Here is a 21,602-nt window from a genome sequence, read left to right as displayed (position 1 = left end):
GACTAATTTTGGATGGATCTGTCTCTTGTTTAATAATACTGTTGCTAAATATGTAGCATCTTTGGATTTAAAAAGTTTTATATTTCATTTTTAAATTTTCACATTTCATTTGAAAGGCAGAGACAGAGTAAGACAGCTGGCAGAGAGAGAGCTCCCTTGCACTGTTTCACTCTCCAAATGCCCGAAATGGCCAGGACGGGAGCCTGGAACTCCATGTGGGTTTCCCATGTGGGTGGCAGAGACCCACATAACTTGAGCCATCATCACGTGCTGCCTTCCAGGGTGCATGAGTGGGAAGCTGGATCAGAAGGCTGAGGACCTGGGACTCGAACTAGGTATGCACTTTAATGTGGGATGCAGGCATCCCAAGTGGCGGCTTAACTGCTGTGCCAAGTGCCTGCCTCTACCTAACTTGTTGAAAGCAAAGTAGACACCAATTTTAAGATTCACAAAAACAGTCCTAGAATAAATTTCCAAGGGGATGTCATTCCTTGGGTGTCAGCGAAGCTGCAAGCTTCCTGGCAGTCTTGGAAACCACTTGAGGGAGAGGGAGGGACTTCTGACAGATCCCCAAGAGGAGACAAGAGGGTCACAAAAATGAATGAGCAAACTTGTTGTTTGTGCATTAACTCTGGAAGTATTTGACACTAAGGTACTTCTCCCCTTCCTCATTTCATCCTTTTTAAATGTTCTAGCTTCCGTCCTAATCATTTCTAATGCTTTGTGTGGTAATTCAGAGTGAAGGGGCCCTCCCTTCCTCACCCTACCCCTTCACCCGCCTCCCGGCACCTCCTGGATGTGTGCAGGCTTGGGGGTGAAGCTGTGTGTAGCTGTTAGGAGCCACACAGCCACCTCCCCCTGCTGGGTCCCAGCATGGCTTCCGCTTCCCTTCTGGTGACCAGGTTAGACCTGCAAGTCGGGCTCACTCACACTAGTGTTTCCAGAATAGTTCTCTCAGCACGAGAGTGAAGCTTCCCTGTTCATCTGGGGCGTAAAGGTACAGCTAGAACTGTGTTACAGGAAGACTTTCGGGAAAGCTTTGCTGAAATGGCAGGGATCACTTGCAGGGCCTCAGCACGGGCGCGCAAGGGTGCGGACCTCTTCGTGGCAGGCAGCACTGCAAACCTGCCGATGGGCTTACGTGCGGAGCCTGGTGCTCAGTGCCCCTGGGTCCCGGAGTGCTTTGATTCTGTGTCCCGGTCCCTGGAGTCTGCGGGAGAAGAGCTTCCTCTTTGAGTGACAAGGGATTGAGTTCCGTCGGGCATTCGGCTTTGATTTTCTGTAGATTTTCTTCCTTTCTGGGTGTGTGGCATGGGGGTGCTGGTTGTTGCAGCTGGACAGCACAGGTGAGACATGAGGCACTTGGGCAAGTGCTGCAGGTGGCTGTGAGGGCCTCTGATCTCTGGCAGCAGTGGGCCACCCACAAGTAGGAGGCCCTGTAGTGAGTTAGCAGGAGGCAGCGGCGGAGAGGGACAGGAGGACCCAGCGTTCTGATGAGGCCAGCCGTGGGGAGTTGCACTGCTGTGACTTGGCCTGTATGCGCATCTGTCCTGAGTGAGAGGCGTCAGTAGAAATGTTGGTGACATTCAACAAGGTAGGGCTGCAGGAGGCAGAGCATGCTGGGCAATTGTTTTTTAAAGATTATTTATTTGAAAGGCAGAAATACAGAGAGGAGAGAGAGAGAGAGAGAGAGAGAGAGAGATCTTTCAACACCTGGTTCACACCCCAAATGGCTGTGGCTGGGCCAGGCCACAGCCTGGAGCCACAAGCTTTTTCTGGGTCTCCTATGTGGTTACAGGGCCCAAAGCACCTGAGCCATCGTATACTGCTTTCTCAGGTGCAGTAACAGGGAGCTGGGTCAGAAGTGAGCAGCTGGCACCGGTATTCGATTCTGGCACCGCAGGCAGAGCCTTAACCTTCTATGCCACAGCGCTGGCCCCTGCTAGGTGAACTTGAGTTTGGTTTTTATAATGCTGAGGTGACAGATCTCAGACCACCGTAGGCTGATGATGTCTAATCTGAAGGTGGAACTGGGTCTGGAGTGTGGGATGGAGCTTAGTCCAGGGGAGTGTGTAGGCTTAGATTTCAGACAAGGGGGAGCACTCCCCAGGGTGAGCATCTGGAACAAGAGGAGTGAATATGGGAGAAACAGTGGTGGTGGGGGGACGTACATGGAAAGGAGGGACCCACAGAGAGCCCCCATGAGGCGCAGGCAGTACTTGAAGCAGGGTGGAGAGAGGAGCTGGGCTGGGCAATCACAAGACTTTAGAATGGTAGGTGACAGGCCATTTGACGGGATTAGAGCCCCTTGGGAAGCAAGGTCCAGAGCCGCACCAACTGGCATTTTCATCAGAGTGGAGGAGGCAGGTCGAAAGGTTATATGGCTGTTGGTATCTTAGGTTCTGCTGTGAGCATGAGGGCATGCTTTTGTAGACTTAATATTTATTTGGAAGAGTTACAGAGAGAGAGAGCAGAGTATAAGACATAAGACACACACACACATACACACACACACACGAGATCTTTGGTCTTCTGGTTCATTCCCCAAATGACCACAACAGTTGGCTGAGCCAGGCCAAAGCTAGGAACCTGGAACTCCCATCTGAGCCTCCCACATGGGTGGCAGAGGCCCAAGCACTTGGGCCATCTTCTGCTGCTTTCCCAGGCATTAGGATCAGAAGTGGAGCAGCTGAGACACGAACCAGTGCTCATGAGATGCGGCGTTGCAGGCAGTGGCTTAACCTGCCGTAGCACAGCGCCAGCCCCAGAGGTGCCCTGCTCTAGAGAATGCTGTTTTTATGCCCTGTGGCGTCAGCTCCTTTTCAGTGTTCTGATCTTAGCATTTACAAGGCTTAGTGAAATCCCACTTTGTATTCGCCGATGTGAAGCTTTGAATGCCTTCAAAAGCGGGCTTTCCCGGGAAGGTGCCACCTGCCTGGGGTTCTGAGGGCCGTCCCCTCTTGTGTGCTGAGCCCAGGGCTCGGCGTCGCTGCACACAGTGCAGGCCTGCTTTGGGAAATGAGCGTTCAGTATGTGGTGGGAGCGCAGGAGCTAGTGAGCGCCCAGAGAGCTTTGTCGGCTGTCTCCTGCAGCGGTGCCCAGGTAAACCCTGATGTTTGAGGACGAGAATGAAGCTCCGGGAACACCGGGGGGCCCGTGCTGTTTATAATAAATAGTTCCTCTTTGGATCTTTGTTTCTTTAGGCCTGTCAACTACCTGGTCTCAGAACTCTCGATCCCAGCACAGGAGAAGCTCCTGCTCCAGACATGAAGATCGAAAGCCATCAGAGGTACTTCTCGGATGCCTGTCTGTCTCACTGTGCGGAATGTGTGTGTGTGTGTGTGTGTTGTGTGTGTTGTGTGTGTGGGGTCCATGCCACACACACAGCCCAGTTTGCTCTTTATGTCTGCAGTCCTGTGCCTGTTTCCAAGTCTGTGAGATGGGGAAGACACAGGTGTCCCACTCATGCATCCTTGAGGATTATGTGGGTTAATATGCAGGCAGACACGGAACAAGCACGTGCATAGTCCTGCACATGAGAAGTGCTAAGTGCTGGCTGGTATCATTAGTTGCGTTCATTCTTTGCTCTCCTGTTGCATCTTTGCTGGCTCTCCACAAGTTTTCCTCTGGCTAGGAGATCAGCGGGTTCAGTTGCTGCCAAGTCACTGCCAGCCTCGTTAGTTTTAGCCACGACTTTGTGGCTTATTTGGCACAACCCAGTGTTAATCTGGGAGTTTTGTTTTGGGGATTATACTTAAGGCACTCTCTCCTGTTCCTCCTGCTCCCCCCAACCCTTTCGTTTCTTCTCTAACGTTGTGTTTAGGTGTATTTCTCTCTGCTGGGACCCTGCCAGTCCTGAGAGCTGTTTTCCCTGAAAACCTTTGCTGGGCTGTGAGGACTGAAGTCACTGAAGGAGTGGCATTTTGCTTTTTTTTTTTTTTTTTTAAGATTTATTTATTTATTTGAAAGAGTTACAAAGAAAGAGGAGAGGCAGAGAGACAGACAGAGGTCTTCCATCCACTGGTTCACTCCCCAGTTGGCCACAAAGGCCAGAGGTGTGCTGATCCCAAGCCAGGAGCCAGGAGCTTCTTCTGGGTCTTCCATGCAGGTGCAGGGACCCAAGCACTTGGGCCATCTTCTGCTTTTCCAGCCATAGCAGAGAGCTGGATCAGAAGTGGAGCAGCCGGGACTTGAACCGGCGTCCATATGGGATGCCAGCACTGCAGGTATCGGCTTTACCCGCTACTCCACAGCGTTGGCCCCAGGAATGGCATTTTGAAGTCACTGAAGGAATGGCATTTTGGTTGGGTACAGTTTCTAGTGAGCAGGTTATGGGGATGCGAGTTTTGGGTGGAACACTTCGGTGTGGGGTGACTTGGAAGACAGACTCATCCTTCAGCGGCAGCACAGGGACAGGGCTTCCTGGAGGTGCCGTTGTGATGGGCAGAGAATGGTTGCTCAGATGCAGGAAGCCATCTTCCTCCAGACGGCAGTGAGCATCCTTTAGGGTCACAAGAAACCATTGAAGGGCACTTCAGCATTGGGTCCAGTTCCTGGGGAGGTGGCTGTTTGGCCCCTTGGTTTGTTTTGTCCATTTGAGCCAGGAGCGCTCACTTCCTTCCCTGCAGTACTGGAGCACCTGCTACTTGTCACTGTGTGCATAGCTACTACGAGGTTTTCCTTACACTTAGAGTGTACTCCTGTTACTGCAGCACTGAGCACAGACGGCCCTGCTAAGGGGTTGTGACTGCTGCTCAGCAGTGTTGACGGAGCCCTGCTGCCAGCGCCCGCACCAGGCAACAGGGGGGAGCTGGGTAGCAAGGCCTCGTTCTGGCCTTGTCCTGACCCATGCAGATTTCCCAGGGTTCAGCTCTGAGCTCAAACAGCTTTCTACGTCAAGTGCCAGTGTTGACCTGTGCCGGGAGCTGGGGAGCTTGCGTCCATTTGAGGTGTTTCAGTCCTTGACTGGTCTTTGAGTCAAGCACTGGTGGGCTGCCTTTTCTTATCTCATTGCTTCAGATCAGTTTTCTTTCTTCTTTGGTTCTTCTTTCATTCTTCTTTCTTCCCTTGGTTTTCTTTTTTTCTTTTATTTATTTTTATTTTTATTTTTTGACAGGCAGAGTGGATAGTGAGAGAGAGAGACAGAGAGAAAGGTCTTCCTTTTTGCCGTTGGTTCACCCTCCAATGGCCGCTGCGGCCGGCGCATCGTGCTGATCCGAAGCCAGGAGCCAGGTGCTTCTCCTGGTCTCCCATGCAGGTGCAGGGCCCAAGCACTTGGGCCATCCTCCACTGCACTCCCAGGCCATAGCAGAGAGCTGGCCTGGAAGAGGGGCAACCAGGATAGAATCCGGCACCCCAACCGGGACTAGAACCCGGTGTGCTGGCGCCACAAGGCAGAGGATTAGCCTGTTAAGCCACGACGCCGGCCCCCTTGTTTTTCATTTTCTCTGCACCTTTTGCTTTGATCTGATCTGTTTCTTGATGGTGTGGGCCCACGCCTCAGGTGTTCACAGGCATCTCCCCTGGGGCTGGGAGGGGACTGTGCTGGACACCTGCTTCCGGGGTCCCATGCTTGAAGAGACCCCAGTGGTTTCTGTGGAAGGTGCACAGCCAGGTTCTTGCTTGTTAATGGGACTTTAGAAATAGGGGGCGGTGAACTGGGAAAAGCTGGTGTTGGACGTGGCAGCCTGGAGAAATGGCCTTTTTTAAAATTCAGACACTCCCTCAGACTTCATGAGGATGAAGTTTATTAAAGTGATCAGCAGCCTGAAAAGCCACCAGGAAAAACAAATATGGACCTATTAGCAGGCATATGATGTGAACTGTGCTTCGCAGCACAAGAAAGAACTCCCTGTCCTGAGTAGAGAGACTTCAGCATTGTGGCTTGTGTAAACAGGGCAGCTTACGGATGCAGGCTCGCTGTGTGCCAAAGACAACTCTGGGCTGGCGCTCGTGCCAAGGTCAGCGCTTCCTTATGTAGCCCTTAGACGTGAGTGGGCCGAGGACAGGGCTCAAGAGGGGACCAGTTGCACTCGCTGGCCGGGAGGCGGTGCGTGCTGTGCCCGGATGTCAGGCCTTGGTGACTGCGAATGCCGCCGGCTGGTGAGTGCAGAGGAGCTGAGGCTGGGAGGGCGGCCTTTCCTGCGGTTTTCCCTCTCTGTGTCTGGGACGAGCAAATGGGGGGATCTCTTGGCTGAAGAGCAGTACTTTAGGTTTTGTGGTTTTTTTCCCCCCCTCTTTTCTTTGGCCTGGTGGGGAAGCAAACCTTCTTCGCTCACTCTGCCACCTTTCCTCCTTTTCTCTCTTTCCCTGTCTCCTCTCCCCACAAATACTGCTTCCGGGTGGAAGTTATGCCAGTGATGGTGTGCAAGCACCCATGGGGACCGCTGTTGCTTCTTTCCTGGTTCTTCCAGGCCTGTGGGTCTGCCTGGCACTGACCAACCTGGACCTTGACCTTGACCTCGCAGGTACCTTGCTGTAAACCCTGTTGCCCTGTGAGGTCGCGGTGGGCTGGGTGCCGTGTGAGTGTAGAAGAGGAGGTCCTGGTGATTCCACAAGGTTTTGGCCTGCAGTTACACATGGCTGGTGGAGTTTTACTTGTAACACATTTAGCGAAAGAGCACCTTTGAGTGAAGTAGCTCCTCGCAGGTGCATGCTCTCAGCAGCCCTCTTGGTCAATTGCGAGTTCTCAGAAGTGTCTCACAGAGGACGATGAGCAGTCTTCTGCGGTTGTGTTGGTGTTGCAGACGCTGCTGCCCAAGCTGGGAGAGGTGGAGGCGTGCCAGCCGCAGGGTTTCTGTAATGATAGGTCAGCCTCGTTCTTTGTTGATACGGTGCCCTTGTTGCATGGCAGCTCCACGGTTACCTGCAGCTGCTGGAACTCTGAATCAGAAGGCAAATATCAAATGTCAGTGTCCCTTTCTCTCCCTCTCCAGGTGTTTAGAACAGACCTGATCACCGCCATGAAGTTGCACGACTCCTACCAGCTGAACCCGGATGAGTACTACGTGCTGGCAGATCCCTGGAGACAGGAGTGGGAGAAAGGGGTCCAAGTGCCCGTGAGCCCAGGAACCATCCCTCAGCCAGTGGCCAGGTAGAGCTGCCTCTGCACCTGCTGTCGCCCTCCCTCCTGTTCGCGTAGCCAGGTACTGGGCAGGTGGTGAGACAGTGTGACGTGTCAAGTGGAGGCAGTACTGCAGCTGTCTCCGGGGACGGCTCTCTTAGGAGAGGAGAGCAGATTCCAAGACACACGGGCAGGGACTGGCTCGGAGGGAAATGGCTGGTGCCCTTCTCCCTGCGCTCTGCGTTTGCTCTGGAGCATTGCTCCCTGGGAGAGAAGTGTCTGGCCACGTTGGCACCCAGCGAGGCCCACGTATCCACGCTGTGGGGGCTGGTGCCATGTTGAAGGACAGGTGTGCAGAGACCTGCCTGCCCGCTGATCTTGCTACATGTGCTGTGGGTTTGCTGACAGATAATTCCTTTTCCGAAGAAACTCTTCAGGCGCAGGCCTTCCCGACTCACCCCAGAATCAGGTTATGCCCACCTGGCTCATCTTGCCCCACCTTCCTGGTCCGTGTGTCCCGCGGTTTTCTTCAGAGAGGATTGAGTGCCCTATGTGCTCAGCCAGCACCTGGTTTCTCGGCCAGGCCGTCAGTTGGCTGCTGCTTTGTGAAGCAGACTTCTTTGGCCATGGCTGAGTGTGGACTGGGCTTCCCTCTTGGCCCCCACCCACTTGGGTCTCTCCAGGAGTTTGAGGTGACAGAATTTGGTTGTTGTCATTTTGGGACACCTGAGAATCTACGGTGGCGGCAAGTGCCCACGTCGTCTTGGAGCCCGGTGCTGGTGCGCAGGCTGGGATGGCAGTCAGCGGGCCCTGTGGCCTCGCGGGCTGGAGCCGTGGCCTCTGGAGGCGAGTGTCCCTCGGGCTCTGCAGGACAGACTGGGGTTTCAGCATTTATGCTGCCTCTGGGAGTTCCCTGCTGAGTGGTTCCGTTTCACTCGGGAGCCCAGGGCAGAAGAAGTGAGCATTAAGCAGCTGTGAAAGTGTTCACTTGAAATCTTGCTCTTGGTGGAGCACAGGAAGCAAATCCCCTCCGTTTGTCCAGTTCAGTGTAGATAACGTCAGTCTGGTAGTTGTGAGGGAGTTGCTTCACACTGATGCCGTCTGGGCAAACGCAGATTGTGGAAGCACAGATGTGGAGGCAACTTGTGGGCTTCTGGGAAGAGGGTCCCTGGTGCCCAGTGCGGGGGAGTTGCTCATCTCATGTATGGTCCCTTTGGAGGGGGGTGAGGCGGGCACAGTACTTGTCCAGGTGGTAGCAGGTGGTGGGGAGAATGTGTGGCCGTATGAGAAGAGGAAGCTTGAGTTCCTGGGTCCTAAGTTTATGCTAGGGAGTCCCCTATTTGACCAGGACTCATGGTAAGGGCCTCAACCTATTGCTGTCTCTCGATCAAGATGCAAGATGTCTCCTTAAGCACTATGCTGTGCATGTCCGGCTTGTGGCTCGTGCAGCTGCCCTGGCTTCCACAAGCTTCTCACATGTTTCTGAGATCCCAGTGCTTGGCAAGCCCTGCTTGTGATGGCCTCCAGCAGAGAGGAGCAGGCCGGGTTAATGCAAGGTGACTTACGGATTAACCCTCGGTCCTGGGTGGCCAGTGTTTTTGCTGTGGACAGCATGCCAGAGCAGCTGCAGTCAGTGGATGGTGGTGGGCGTGGGCATGGGTAATGTCCTGATTGTATTTTTATGTGAAAGGCAGAGTGACACAGAGAGAAAGAAACAGAGATCTTGGTTTACTTCCCAAATGGCCGCAACAGCCAAGAGCTGGTAACTCAGTGCAGGTGTCTGGTGTGAGTGTCATGGGCCCAAGTACTGAGCCATCTGCCTGCCTGCTGCCTCCCAGGGTGCGCATTAGCCAGGAGCTGGACCTGAAGCAGAGATGAGACTCAATGCTAGGCACTCCAGTATGGGCTGTGGGTGTCCCAAGTGGTGGCTTAACCTGCTGCGCCATAGCGCCTGCACAGGAAGCCTGGCTCTGAAGACTTTGGCAATGCTTTCGCTTAGATCTGTGTTCATGTTGGGCTTTTAGTGACTTCTTATAGGGACCTTATGGGTGATGGCGTTGGGGTTTATCTGTTTCACGTGAACCTGGTCGTGACCTGGGTTGGGGGTTGGAGGAGTGTTCTGCAGCCGGGGCCTTCTGACAGTCTTCCTCCTACGTGGCAGAAAGGGTAACCTGGCTGCCTTGTGTTCTTGTTACCCAGGGTCGTGTCTGAAGAGAAATCCCTTATGTTTATCAGGCCCAAGAAGTACATCGTATCATCGAGCTCCGAGCCACCAGAGTTGGGCTATGTTGATATCCGGACGCTGGCTGACAGCGTGTGTCGCTATGACCTCAATGACATGGACGCTGCGTGGCTGGAACTGACCAATGAAGAATTTAAGGAGATGGGTGAGAGGCGCTGTCGTGATTAACGAGGGGTGGTTAGGGAAGCCCTTCTGGCACATTAGGTTGCTGCATGGAGAAGCCGCAGTATCCCTTGGTTCCAGGCTCGTGGGCTCTTTCCACATCAGCCCGTCTGCCTGTAGCAGGTGTGTTGGGATGGATTCAGAATTGGTGTGTGGCTTGAGGAAGACAGTGGTGGGGCTGATGAGGGCTGTTTCTCATGGGGCACTGTGCATTTCCCTTCTCTTCTTTGGTCTAACCCCCCTCATTCACTGACCATAGGGGAAGTTGTAGTTTCCTACTGTGTGTGCTGTTTGAAGCCCTTGTTGGTGTAGGTAGAGTTGTAGCTTGTGCACCTCAGTCACTTGGTCTCAGGGTTTCAGGACAAGGGCAACAGCATGGAGGTCTCATTTGCACACCAGCCATGGTGGCTAGCAGTTTACCTGAAGGCTGTGAGGAGCAAGACAGTGAGGTCAGTTGTCTGAGTCCCTTTGGGTTGCTATAACGGAAGGCCTGATGTTGCATAATGCATTCAGAAAAGAGGTGTATTTGGCTCAAGATCCTGATGGCTAGAAGGTTGAACAGCTTGGTGGAGGAACGAGAAGGGAACTGGCAGTGTGGAGAAGGGGACGTGCATGTATGTGTGTGAGCCAGGAAGCATGGGAGCAGGGAGGGGCCGGGCTCACTCCCCCAGGAATAATCCGGTGCCGTGAGACCACTCTGTGTCGTGGCATCAATCCCTTCGTGAGATGGAGCAGTCCCCAACCTTAGGACCACTCCCCTGGGGACACACTCAGATCACATCCAAACTGTTGCATCGAGTCCGCTCTCTGCGTCACAGACCACCAGGATTAACTAGCGTTAGTGGGTCCGGTAGTGGCATGAACTGTTGATTTGCATTCCAGTGCATACTAATCATGAGGCGTCTGGTAGTGGTCAGTTTTGAGGGTCAGAAACCGTGTTTTCCCATGGCACAGAGCTAGGCACATGATAGATGGCTTATCCTTCCATTACGCTATGCAGCCTGTCAGTGCATGGATCCACAGCGCAGCTGGAGCCGAGAATGCTGCTGTTCTGGTTACTGAAGTACTTTGATAGACCACATAGCTTTCCTTCCTTTTGGTCCTTGCTTTAGGCGTCCCGGAAGTTGTCCTGCAGAATCTGTATAGAGGTTTTCAGAGCTCTCTCGGAACTGAATGCTCCATTTCAGCTTCAGAAATAATGATGTTCTGCTTTGTAAGCAGCCTTGCGAAGTCCAGTGACATGTACTTGAGACCTGTGTCAAGTCAGAGGACTCAGCCCAAGGGCCCTGGGGCTTCTATGCATGGCTTAAATACTAAGAACTGGGCTAATGGTCAGATGAAAGATAATTCTGAATACTCTTGCAGGATACGTTTATGTGATTGTGTAACAAACTGAACACTTGCTTGTCTTAGCTGTAATTGGTCTTTCTTATGATACAAATTATAGAGCATGGGATTGTGATTTCAAAGCCAGTGGCATTTGCAAAACCATTAGAAGACACTGGGTTGTGCCTGGCAGTGGAGAAACCATCTAGATGATCATTAATTAGGGTGGGTTTTTTGAATGTGTGTTTAGGGCTTATTATCACAGCATCATAATGTGTTCCTCAGATTTTTAAAAACTTGAGTCAATTTGATTTTAAAATTTATGATAATGCATACAAGTTGTTGGAGACTCTAATAGCATTTCCATTGTTTTCCTGCCACTTAAATGTCCTGTTTGAGTGTTTTTTTTATAGTCTGTTTCTCCTGTCCACATGAGTAATTTCAATGTAGGAGGTTTGGAAAATATTCACAAAGAGAAGAAGAAAAAAATCTTATCCCAACACCAGCTATAACCACGATATCCACTTGAAATCTATTTTTGATCGTTCTTGCCTAACAGTGCAGTTTCTTTAATTCAGAGTGAACTGTCTCCTTGGCTTCAGTCATGTCCTTGTATTTCAGTCTTTCACGCATCTGATTAACTATGCATTTCAACTCAGTACAATTCCAGGGGCGAGGAAGGATAAACCAGTTAAAAGCATTTGAGTGCTCACAGTCAAATCTGGTGCCAAGCACTTTGCAATGCCAAGAAAGGAGGATTTTTTAAAAACACCCAAACCATAACTTGTGGTCATGGTTTTGAAGTCACTTACACGGTAGTTGCTACATATGATAAATATAATGAAATGACTTACTTAACTCTATATGTATTTAATATCCTTGAATCCTTCAGGGGTTTGTCTTTTGCTTTACTTCTTGCATGGAAGACTCCTTCTGCGTTTAATTAATTTAAAGACTGATTGATCCTTGGAAGGATCTGAGAGGCATTCAGTAGAAAAGCTGGGGCCACTCACTGGTTTATTCAGGGTATTTAGCCATGTGGATAGTATAAGTATAAAGAATTTTTTAGTGGTTGCATCTATTAATACAGATTTATTAAAGTGGGTCTTGTGGTATTTTTCCTTCAGGAATGCCTGAACTAGATGAGTACACCATGGAGAGGGTGCTGGAGGAGTTTGAACAGCGATGCTATGACAATATGAATCATGCCATAGAGACTGAGGAAGGCCTGGGGATCGAATATGATGAAGATGTTGTCTGTGACGTGTGCCAGTCGCCTGACGGTGAGGATGGCAATGAGATGGTGTTCTGTGACAAGTGCAACATCTGCGTGCACCAGGTACGCACCTGGGAAGGGAGCCCGGCTGCCCATGGGAGGGAGCCGCCTGGAGCCCAGGGTCCTTTCTCCGTATGGGGTGGTCCATTCTCCTTGTCCTAAGTGATTTGAAGAAATGTGCTATATGAACATCTTTTTTATTCCCTCTGGTAGCTTCTTACAGGGTTGGAAATATTTCTTGCTGCTTTTACAACCAGAAATCGAGGATCCAATTAAGAACAGTGGGAAAACAAAGCAACCCTTGAAAAGGCAGTTAGTATGTTACGTTAGTTTCCAAAATACTACAGACTGAGTGGCTTAAAGCAGCAGAAGTTTATTGTCTTATGGTTCTGGAAGCTTGAAATTCTAGATAAAGTTCAAGGTGAAGTTCAAGATAAAGGCGTCTTTGGGGGGGCCATGCTCCTGACTTCTAGTGGATGGTGATCGCCGGCACTTTTGGCTGGCCTCCTAGGCTTACAGCTGCCCTGTGGTCACATCAGAGGTGTGTGTGTGTCTTCACTGTCAGTCACATATCTTAATCACATATCTACAGTGATTATATTTCTAAGTGAGGTCACGTTCTGAGATGGTTTCTGTGGGGGCAGAAAGTAGCCCCTTGGTGATAGCGTTCCTGATGGTGATAGGATTTGCTTGCCACAGAAAGGTAAATCCTTAGGTCTAAAGTGCATTACTTCATGCAGTAATGATGTTTTGAGATGTGCATGGGGATGGGTGTCCACACACGCCCTTAGCATTAATAGGCCATCGTCCTAGAGTCGTTTCTTTGAATCCACCTGTGGATGCTAAGATTTAAAATAGACCTCTCTTAAAGGCTGGTTGCTGGGGTGACCTCGGGAAGAACCCAGTTTACTCCATGAAGTTCTGGATTGTTCTTTAATGTATAATTTGTCTGCCTCTTTGGCTTTATTGGAGTCCTGTACCTGGATTTTCAGGTTGTCTGGCAAGTTTCCTTGGGGAAGTGGAGACTTCTCGTGGTAGTTTTGCGATATTGTGATTACTGCTTGTTTGTCGAGGATGCTTCTTGTATTTACTTGGATGACTTTTCAGTATTTTTCCTGCTGTTCTACGTATTTTCCATTCTGCTTGAGAACCAGTTAAACCCCTGTTCTATGAATGAGTTACAGGGCATCAGGGTCAGGGGGAGGGCGGGCTGCAGAGGGCCCTGGATCCAGGGGCTCCTGACACTGCTCCCATGGCTGTTCCTTCTGCCATCCGTCTAAGTGTCTTCTCCATAGCATTTACTGCATTTTTCTTTGGGGGAACTCCTTCGTGGCTTGTTGTGAAGACAGTCTTTACTGGATCTTTGGAATGATCTCAGGCCTGCTTTTCCAGTGTAGAAATGACGTCTTCCAAATGTGATTCTCCAGAATGTCTGTTACAGACCTTTAGTATTTGAAACCTTAATAGTTGTGCTCCATTTAAAAAACCCTGTTTTTTCCACTAGGTCGGTGTGGACAGTGGCTTATTCATGGCGCCGCCCGCGCTCGTGGGCTTGGTGTTACTGTGCCGCGCCCGGCACTCATCCTTGTGGTTTCCTCTCTGCGTCCCGAGCGCTCCGATGGCGGGGCTGCTGTGTTTTTTCTGTCTGGAGGCTTCGAGCTCTGTTGCCGTGACTCTCGGCTTCCTGACTTCCAGTTCATTTAAGGATAAAGTTCGGAACAGTTGGTTTCTCAAGGCCGCTCTGAGTGTGCTCCTGGTGCCGCCGCGGTTTCTGTTCCCCACTTACTTAACACTCGCCTCTTCTCTCTTCAAACTCTCTTAATTACCTCCATTGCCAAAGCCTTGATTTCTGCATTTTATGCCTTTTTGTGGTAATTTTTGCCATCCTGGGCAAAATAGGCTTTGTTTTAAATATCAGCTCAGAAGACCAGAGTCTTTCTTCGATCATCTCATTTTTCTCTGTCTTTTGGGTTCCCTTGGGACAGTAGTGGGCTCTGGTGAGTGTACTTGCCTGGTCTGGGGACAGCCTGAACTGCTTCCCCTTTGTACTGCCGCCTCGCTGGGGCAGCCTTGGGGGACCGAGCTGCCTGGTTTCCCCTCACTATGGGGAGAAGCTCTCAGGCCTTAACCCTGCGTGGTGCGTTGAGGATTTCTGTGCTCAGTGCCTGCATGGGTGTCCTCAGAGTGCAGATACCCCTGGGGTCCCGGAGGCCGCCTGCAGGGAGCGGGTCCCAGTGTGGCAGCCCTGCTGGGAGTTTCTACCTTGCTGGGTGTCACGGGGAAAATCGATCCTCTGTTTCTCTGTCTCCCTCGGGGCCGTGCCGCGGCATTACAGGCCTGTTATGGAATCCTCAAGGTGCCGGAGGGCAGCTGGCTGTGCCGGACGTGTGCCCTGGGTGTTCAACCAAAATGTTTGCTGTGCCCTAAGAAGGGCGGGGCCATGAAGCCCACCCGAAGCGGAACCAAGTGGGTCCACGTCAGCTGTGCCCTGTGGATCCCCGAGGTGAGTGTGGTTCTTTACAGCAGCTTCTCCGGAGGTGCTGGGGCCTCTTACCTGGGGTTGGGCAGGTGGGGGGAAGGACACCCTGTAGTTGTGCGTCCCTGCAGCCGACTCCGGGGCTGCCTCGCCACTGTGTGTGGGCAGATCTGGCAGCAGCGGCGACTGGGCTGCTGGGCTCAGCCGGATGGTGCTCACGCCCCTCCCTACCTGCCCATCAGAGCTGCCATCCCATTGCAGACGCCCACTCCCCGGCGCAGACCTGGGCATTTGGTGCCTGTGGCTTGGGGGTGCCCGTATCATTCCTCCAGGATGGGCTGCAAATCCCTGTGCTTGGCAAGCCCTACTCGAGGCGCCACTGTGGTTTAAAAACAAAAAACAAAAACCACCACTCTATGTCACACTTTTGTGGTTTTTATTTAAATTCTTCCTCAGCTTCAACCTTTTTAATTTCAGGTCTGGTCTAATTTATTTCGAGTCCCAGACCTTGACTAATTTAATTTGCATGGCTCGCTGTGAGCATATCATTTGTGATTCAGATTCCAGTATTTTGGGGGTGTGATTTTGGTGCGTTTTTCTCCCCGAGGAGAATTATCTGGGGAGGATTTGGACCGAGGTTTCACGATTCGGGGCTCGATAGCCCCGGACCTTGTGGTTTGGTATTAACAGGATACAGCTCGGTGATCTGGGCTGAATGCGAAGATGATACCTTCTTTATCTTGGTAAATTTCCACTTTGAATAATGTTTTCTGAGTGAGAGAGGATTAAAAATAGCTTACATTTACTCCACTATTGACAGCCTATTGAAATAAATTTAAGGTAGGTGTTCAGTCTTGACAGCTCCTTTGAGGGCCATAGGTATATGTGGATTGCATTCCCCTGATAGACGGGAATCCTTGCCATCAGGGGCTCGGTGAGAACTCAGTCTGCATGTTGGTCCCACCTGGGATGTCCCGCTGCCCTGAGCTGGCCCCCAGGGCCACCCTGATACTTCAGAATAATTTTTTTTAAAGAAATTTCAGCAGAGTTTTATAATTTTTTATTGATTTTATCTAAATGAAAGGCAGATAGAAAAAGAGAAACAATCATCTTCCATCCGCTTGACCATTCCCCGAATGCCTACAACAGCTGGGGCTTGGCCAGGCCCAAGCCAGGAGCCTGGAACTCAGTCTGGGTCCCCCATGTGGATGGCAGGGACTCAGGTATTTGAGCCATCACCTGCTGCCTCCCAGGGTGTGCATTAGTGAGGCAACTGCATGGAAATGGGGCTGGTGCTCCAGCCTAGACCCTGCCCTCTGGGATGGGGATCTCCTGTGCAGCACTCCAGCAGCAACAGCAGATGCCCACGCCCTGCTTTTAAAGTAGGGGTTTGCTTCCTCTAGGAAGGGTGGGTGCTGCTTGCCTCTGTGTGGTAGGAGGGGAGTGGGGAAGTACTGGGTTATTTTTTGTTTGTTTGAAGATTCATTTGTTAATTTAAAAGACTTACAAAGAGAGAGAAGAGTCTTAGATTCAGTGGCTAGCTCTCCAAGTGGCTGCAACTGCCAGGGCTGAGCCAGGCTGAAGCCAGAAATCAGGAGCTTCTTCTGGGTATCACATGTGGATGGCAGGGGCTCAAGCACTTGGGCCATCTTCCACTGCTTTTCCCAGGCCATTAGCAGGGAGCTGGATGGGAAGTGGAGCAGCTGGGACACAAAACGGTGCCCACGTGGAATGCCCGCATCGCAGGTGGCGGCCTTACTTGCCATACCACACCATCAGCCCCAGTAATGTGTCTTTCAGTTTTAATGTTCATGCTCTGCCACTGATGGCCGTGCCACCCTGTCTCACTGTTTTTGAACCCCAGGTGAGCATTGGCAGCCCTGAGAAGATGGAGCCTATCACGAAGGTGTCTCATATCCCTAGCAGTCGGTGGGCGCTGGTGTGCAGCCTCTGCAATGAGAAGTTTGGGGCCTCCATACAGGTAATTATTGTATGTTCTTTCCTACATTGTAGGGAGCGGGATGAGGGAGGGCGTGGAGAGGGGATGAGAATCCAGGAGGCAGGGCGAGGCGCTGGCAGCCTGTGTGAGGTTCCCGAGGGATGGCCCCAGCCCAGTAGGAATACCTTTTGTTGGCTGACGGTATCCAGTGCAACTAGAACCTGAGCTTTAACATCACAAGGTAATTCAGGGTCGGCCTGGGTGTGAGGCAGTTCCGTTTTGTCTCTGCTTCTTCCCTTTCTGCCTTAAGTCTGGCGTCACAGCCTCTTTCCAAAAGCAGACACCTCCTAGGAAAAACCAGCGTCCTAGGGAGACTCTCCTCTGAACATGGCCCTTGAGAGCTGGCTACCCTCCCACCTGCAGTCACAGCACATAGCTGCTGGCCCTGACTCACCCCCAGGGCTGCCTCTGGAGAGGGTGGGCACACCTGTTTGTAATCACCTGGGCCTTCTGATGCTTTGACATTTGGAAAAACAGACACTTCCTGTGTCATGGAGCAGGCAGCTTCTGGGAGAGGGCATTCGTGAAGCGCTGCTGTGTGTGCTCTGTTACTTGACTTGAACACAGTCTGACATCTGATTCCTTAGGGTGGGGTGTGTGTGTATAAGGGACAGAAATGTGTACACACAAGGAGTGTGCACCTGTATGTGAAAACGAAGCCTACACTTGTATTCCAGACGTAGATGTGTCTAGAAGGCATGAAGCAGATAGAGTTAAGGAGAGAGACTATGGGTGTTGTGCTGTGTCAAAACCGAGAGGTTGACCTCTGGACCTCGGGTTCTCGACCTGCAGACGGTCAGGATTTGAGGGGCCTGCAGTGGTGTGTGTGGCTGCTGCTGGCCGTATAGTTTCAGCCAGGCTCTTCCTCTGGGATGTGCCAGTACAGGCCACAGGCTCTTCCTCGGCTTTCTCCCTGGATTCTGGGACAGCCTCTCCCTGCAGAAAACACACCAGCCACACACACACACACACACACAGACTCCCAGTGTGGTCAGACTACCAGTCATGGGTTTTAAAGAAATGACCTCATAGGCAAAGTCACTGTGTTTTGGCTGATAAAATTTCTTTTGGTAGGATACAGAAACCACTGATTTAATAGTTTTAAACATTTTTTCACTTTTTTACAAGCCACATGGTTGTACTTTTTCTGTTGTTATCACTTCTACTGGTGTTCATGATTCCGAAATATAACAGAAGTATGTAGATGGTGGGGCATGAGACAGCTTGTGGGATTTTGCAAATAGTGAAGTTTTTTGGTATAAAAATAGGATCTGTTGAAAACTAAAACATGACAAAGCACCTCTGGCCTGAGAGTTGGATGGAGGAAGGGAAATGGTGGAGAAATTATAAAGGACATGAGCACAGGTGTGCACGTGTGTGTGGGGTGTGTGTGCACTTGCAGCAGACGAGCTGAGAGAGACCACGGAAAATGGAAATCATTGTCTTCCACGGCCCTGATGTTCTGAGCCCAGACTTCCTGCCCTTCCCTGAGTGTGCAGCCCTGCTGCTCGGTTGGTGCTTAAGAGAGGTGGGCGAACGCAGCCGTTGTCTCTTTTCCAAGGAGCGCTGGTAGAATGACTTTTTTGTTGCCATTGACCTCTTTTTCCCAGAACATTAATTTGAAGGAGAAGAGGCCAAGGCAGGCTGCAGATTTTTCATATCTTCACAGAATGGATTGATTTTATTAAGAGAATTCCTCTCTGAAATGTCTGCAGCTGCGAGGGCTCTGGTTTATGTTTCTGTAACATCTGTTTGCTGAGTCAACCTGAATAGGAAAACCCAGAGGAAGGCCATTTGGCGTCCTTACAAAGTCCTGTATAAATACTCCGCTGCAGCTCATTGCTCTTTAAGGCGAGAGCGCCTGGGTTAAGTGCAGTCGAAGCCAAACCCAGAGAGTGGCTCGGCCGTCTGTTGCCACTTTCCCTTCCCGCTTGGCTGGCCCTTGTCTTTCCGTGATAGTGGCCAGGTGTGTATGCGTGTGTACTGCTACCAAAGCTGGTTTCACACGTTTCTTGGAATTGCAGTTACTTATAGATAAAATTACAGATTTATGTTCGTTCATGCACTTTAGGTGTTTGTAATGGGGGGAAATGGTGAAGGGAACTGGGTGGGACTTTTTTTTTTTGTACTTGGGAGTGAAAGAAACTTTGTAGTGTTGGAAGAAATGATGGCTGGTGGCAAGTCACCTCTTAAACACTGAAATGATGAGGAGAGAAAGCCCCAGCTCCATTCTCTGCCATCCAGGGCAGTGTGTTGAGTGACTGTAATTAAACTTTCCTGTTGGCCTGCGGCTGCTGGATTCTACTCCTTTGTAGCCCTGGTGGGCCCTAGGGGTCACTTGGCCCCACACAGTACAGCCTTGCCTTTAAGGGACTGGCTTCAGTCACCACCAGGGAACCTCCTTCTAGGGATTTGCTCAGCAAGATCAGATGGGTAGCAGTTAATCACTTTGCTGCCGTCTTGATGCAAGGCTCTGAATTGTAGCCCTGCCTCAGCCGGGGGAGCGCCTGGCCTCCGGGTGGACCTCCCTGGGACCCACAGGAAGCTGATCCCATGCGGTCCTGCTGCTACTCCTGAGTGGCCAGGGGTGGCACATACAGATCTCAGCGCTCAGGGCCATCCTGGGCTGCTGGCTGCTTTGCACCCAGCAAAGTTCCCAGCCTGGCACGGAGACCTTGCTCCATCTTCCCGTACTGGTGGCTCTCATCACCTTTTGTTCTCTGCTCTTCTGGACTTCCCTTTCGCTCCCTCAGCTGGGACCCCTGGTGCCACTTGGGGAAAGTCCAGCGTTCCCTCCTCCAGGGGTGCTGTGGCCCTTCCTGCTGGTGTCAGGATGGAGGACCCATGTTCCCTTGGCGGCTTGGACTTGGGGTCATTGTTTTGGGGGGGGGGGGGGTTACTTCGAGTCTTTTAGAGATAAATCACTAGAAGCTTAGCGCTGTAAGGGCCAGACAGAAAGGTGGCAGAAAACAGGAGATATGTTCATTTTGGTGCAAAACATTTTAAGTTTACTACCCAGAATTATTATAATTTTTATTTATTTATCTGGAAGTCCGCATTACAGAGGGGCGGGGGGGAGAAATCTTCACCTTCTGGTCACTCACCAAATGACCACAATGGCCAGGGCTGGGTCAGGCTGAGCCAGGAGGCAGGAGTTTCATCTGGGTCTTCCATGTAGGTGGCAGGGGCCTAAGGACTCGGGCCATCTTCCACTGCTTTCCCAGGTGCATTAGCAGAGAGTTAGATCTGAAGTAGAGCAGCTGGGACACAAACCGGCGCCCACATGGGATGCTGGCACTGCAGGCAACGGCTTAACCTGTACACCATGGCACCAGCCCTGCAAAAACGTTTTTGAAGTCTGTGTATCCCAGAAATCTCAAAATGTTCATGAAAAATGCATATTGTGAACAAATCATGAATGGATTTCAAAAATATTTTGCACCAAAATAGACACCCCTTTTAATTTCACGTTCCATGAACTTTTTGAAGTACCCTCAGCTGTACTGTGCATATTGAGCACACATTCTGAGTATCACCCATCTTCCTTTACACGTACATTTTTGTCATTCCATCTGCTTTGAGGGGATTTGGATGTCGTTACTTTTCTAAGAATGTTACGTATGGTTTGATTGGGCTATGGACACTTCAACCTGAAGAGTCCTCTTACACTCTGTGTCTTACCCCATTGAAGAGACCTGATCTGCCAGGGTTAATTCATGTAGACCTTCCTGCCTCGGCTCATGCTGCAAAGTGGGGCTCTGCCGCGGGAGCCTGTGTGGCCCAGGGTACCTGTCCCTGTGGGGGCGCCCATCATTGCTGCTCTCTAACGGTCTTTCTCCTCTGTGGGTTCTTCCCAGTGCTCTGTGAAAAACTGCCGCACGGCCTTCCACGTGACCTGTGCTTTTGACCGGGGCCTGGAGATGAAGACCATCTTGGCGGAGAACGATGAAGTCAAGTTCAAGTCCTACTGCCCGAAGCATAGCTCACACAGGAAAGCCGAGGAGAGCCTTGGTGAGGGTGCCACGCAGGAGAATGGGGCCCCTGAGTGTTCCCCCCGGGATCCTCTGGAGCCCTTTGCCAGCCTTGAGCAGAACCGGGAGGAGGCCCACAGGGTCAGTGTCCGTAAGCAGAAGCTGCAGCAACTGGAAGACGAGTTCTACACCTTTGTCAACCTGCTGGATGTCGCCAGGGCCCTGCGGCTGCCCGAGGAAGTAGTGGATTTCCTGTACCAGTACTGGAAGTTGAAGAGGAAAGTGAACTTCAACAAGCCCCTGATCACCCCAAAGAAAGACGAAGAGGACAATCTAGCGAAGCGGGAGCAGGATGTCTTGTTTAGGAGGCTGCAGCTGTTCACGCACCTGCGGCAGGACCTGGAGAGGGTAATGATTGACACTGACACCTTATAGTGACTTAGAGAAGAAGATGCAAAGAGGCGAACGCTTGCCCAGAGCAAGAAATGATAGCCAGTCACTCTCAGACCCTTGTACACACCGCAGCATGAGGTTGTGTTGGTTGCATATATTTATGGGCTGGTAAACTCATTGTACACGTGTGCAAGACTGCCACAGAGTGGGCAGCTTCTTTGTGATTTTTTTTTTTAACACTTTCCCATTAATCTTTACTGTTACACAAGATCAATTGGGGTGTGTCTTATTATTTTTTTTCCTCCTCCCTTCATTCTAGACTTAGAGGGAACTAAGCCCCAGGAAAGTGACCAAGGGGTTGACTCAGACTTACTGTCACACTGAGTTAGAAAGCCAGATGGAGTCAGTATATCAGGTTAGGGCAGAGAGAGGCCAAGCTCAAGTTCAACCCCAGGAAACACCAGGTGCCAGGGAAAGGCTCATTCAGAAGCGCTAAGCACTGCCTCCCACTGGTCCGCCTTCACCTCCTGGCTCATTTACAGGGGCATTCCCAGTACTGTCACGGAGCAGAGCAGGCTGTGGGTGCTGAACTGTGTGCGTGAACCTCCATACACATGCGTTTCTGTCCCAGAAGACACTCCTGGCAGTGAGGTGCTAAGTCATCACTGAGGCTGTGCGTGTGTATGTGCACACA

General features: G+C 51.2%; 1 protein-coding gene across 11 annotated transcripts in view; it reads left to right on the top strand.

Annotated features, from left to right (window-relative positions):
- Positions 1–21,602, top strand: part of JADE1 (jade family PHD finger 1) — a 63,300-nt gene that overhangs the window by 30,077 nt on the left and 11,621 nt on the right. For 10 of the 11 annotated variants that reach the window (XM_062199631.1, XM_062199627.1, XM_062199630.1 and 7 more), the window contains exons 3-9: positions 3,204–3,289; positions 6,936–7,093; positions 9,263–9,450; positions 11,921–12,132; positions 14,405–14,572; positions 16,410–16,526; positions 20,402–20,923. In XM_062199631.1, the coding sequence (XP_062055615.1) occupies positions 3,204–3,289; positions 6,936–7,093; positions 9,263–9,450; positions 11,921–12,132; positions 14,405–14,572; positions 16,410–16,526; positions 20,402–20,923 (1,451 nt within the window). The remainder of the gene's footprint in view (positions 1–3,203; positions 3,290–6,935; positions 7,094–9,262; positions 9,451–11,920; positions 12,133–14,404; positions 14,573–16,409; positions 16,527–20,401; positions 20,924–21,602) is intronic. The other variant, XM_062199622.1, reaches the window with a different exon arrangement.

This window comes from Lepus europaeus, chromosome 8 (assembly GCF_033115175.1).
Source record: "Lepus europaeus isolate LE1 chromosome 8, mLepTim1.pri, whole genome shotgun sequence".
Taxonomy (NCBI): domain Eukaryota; kingdom Metazoa; phylum Chordata; class Mammalia; order Lagomorpha; family Leporidae; genus Lepus; species Lepus europaeus.
Note: the sequence above shows the minus strand (reverse complement) of the source record. Positions and strands in the feature narration are given on the sequence as shown.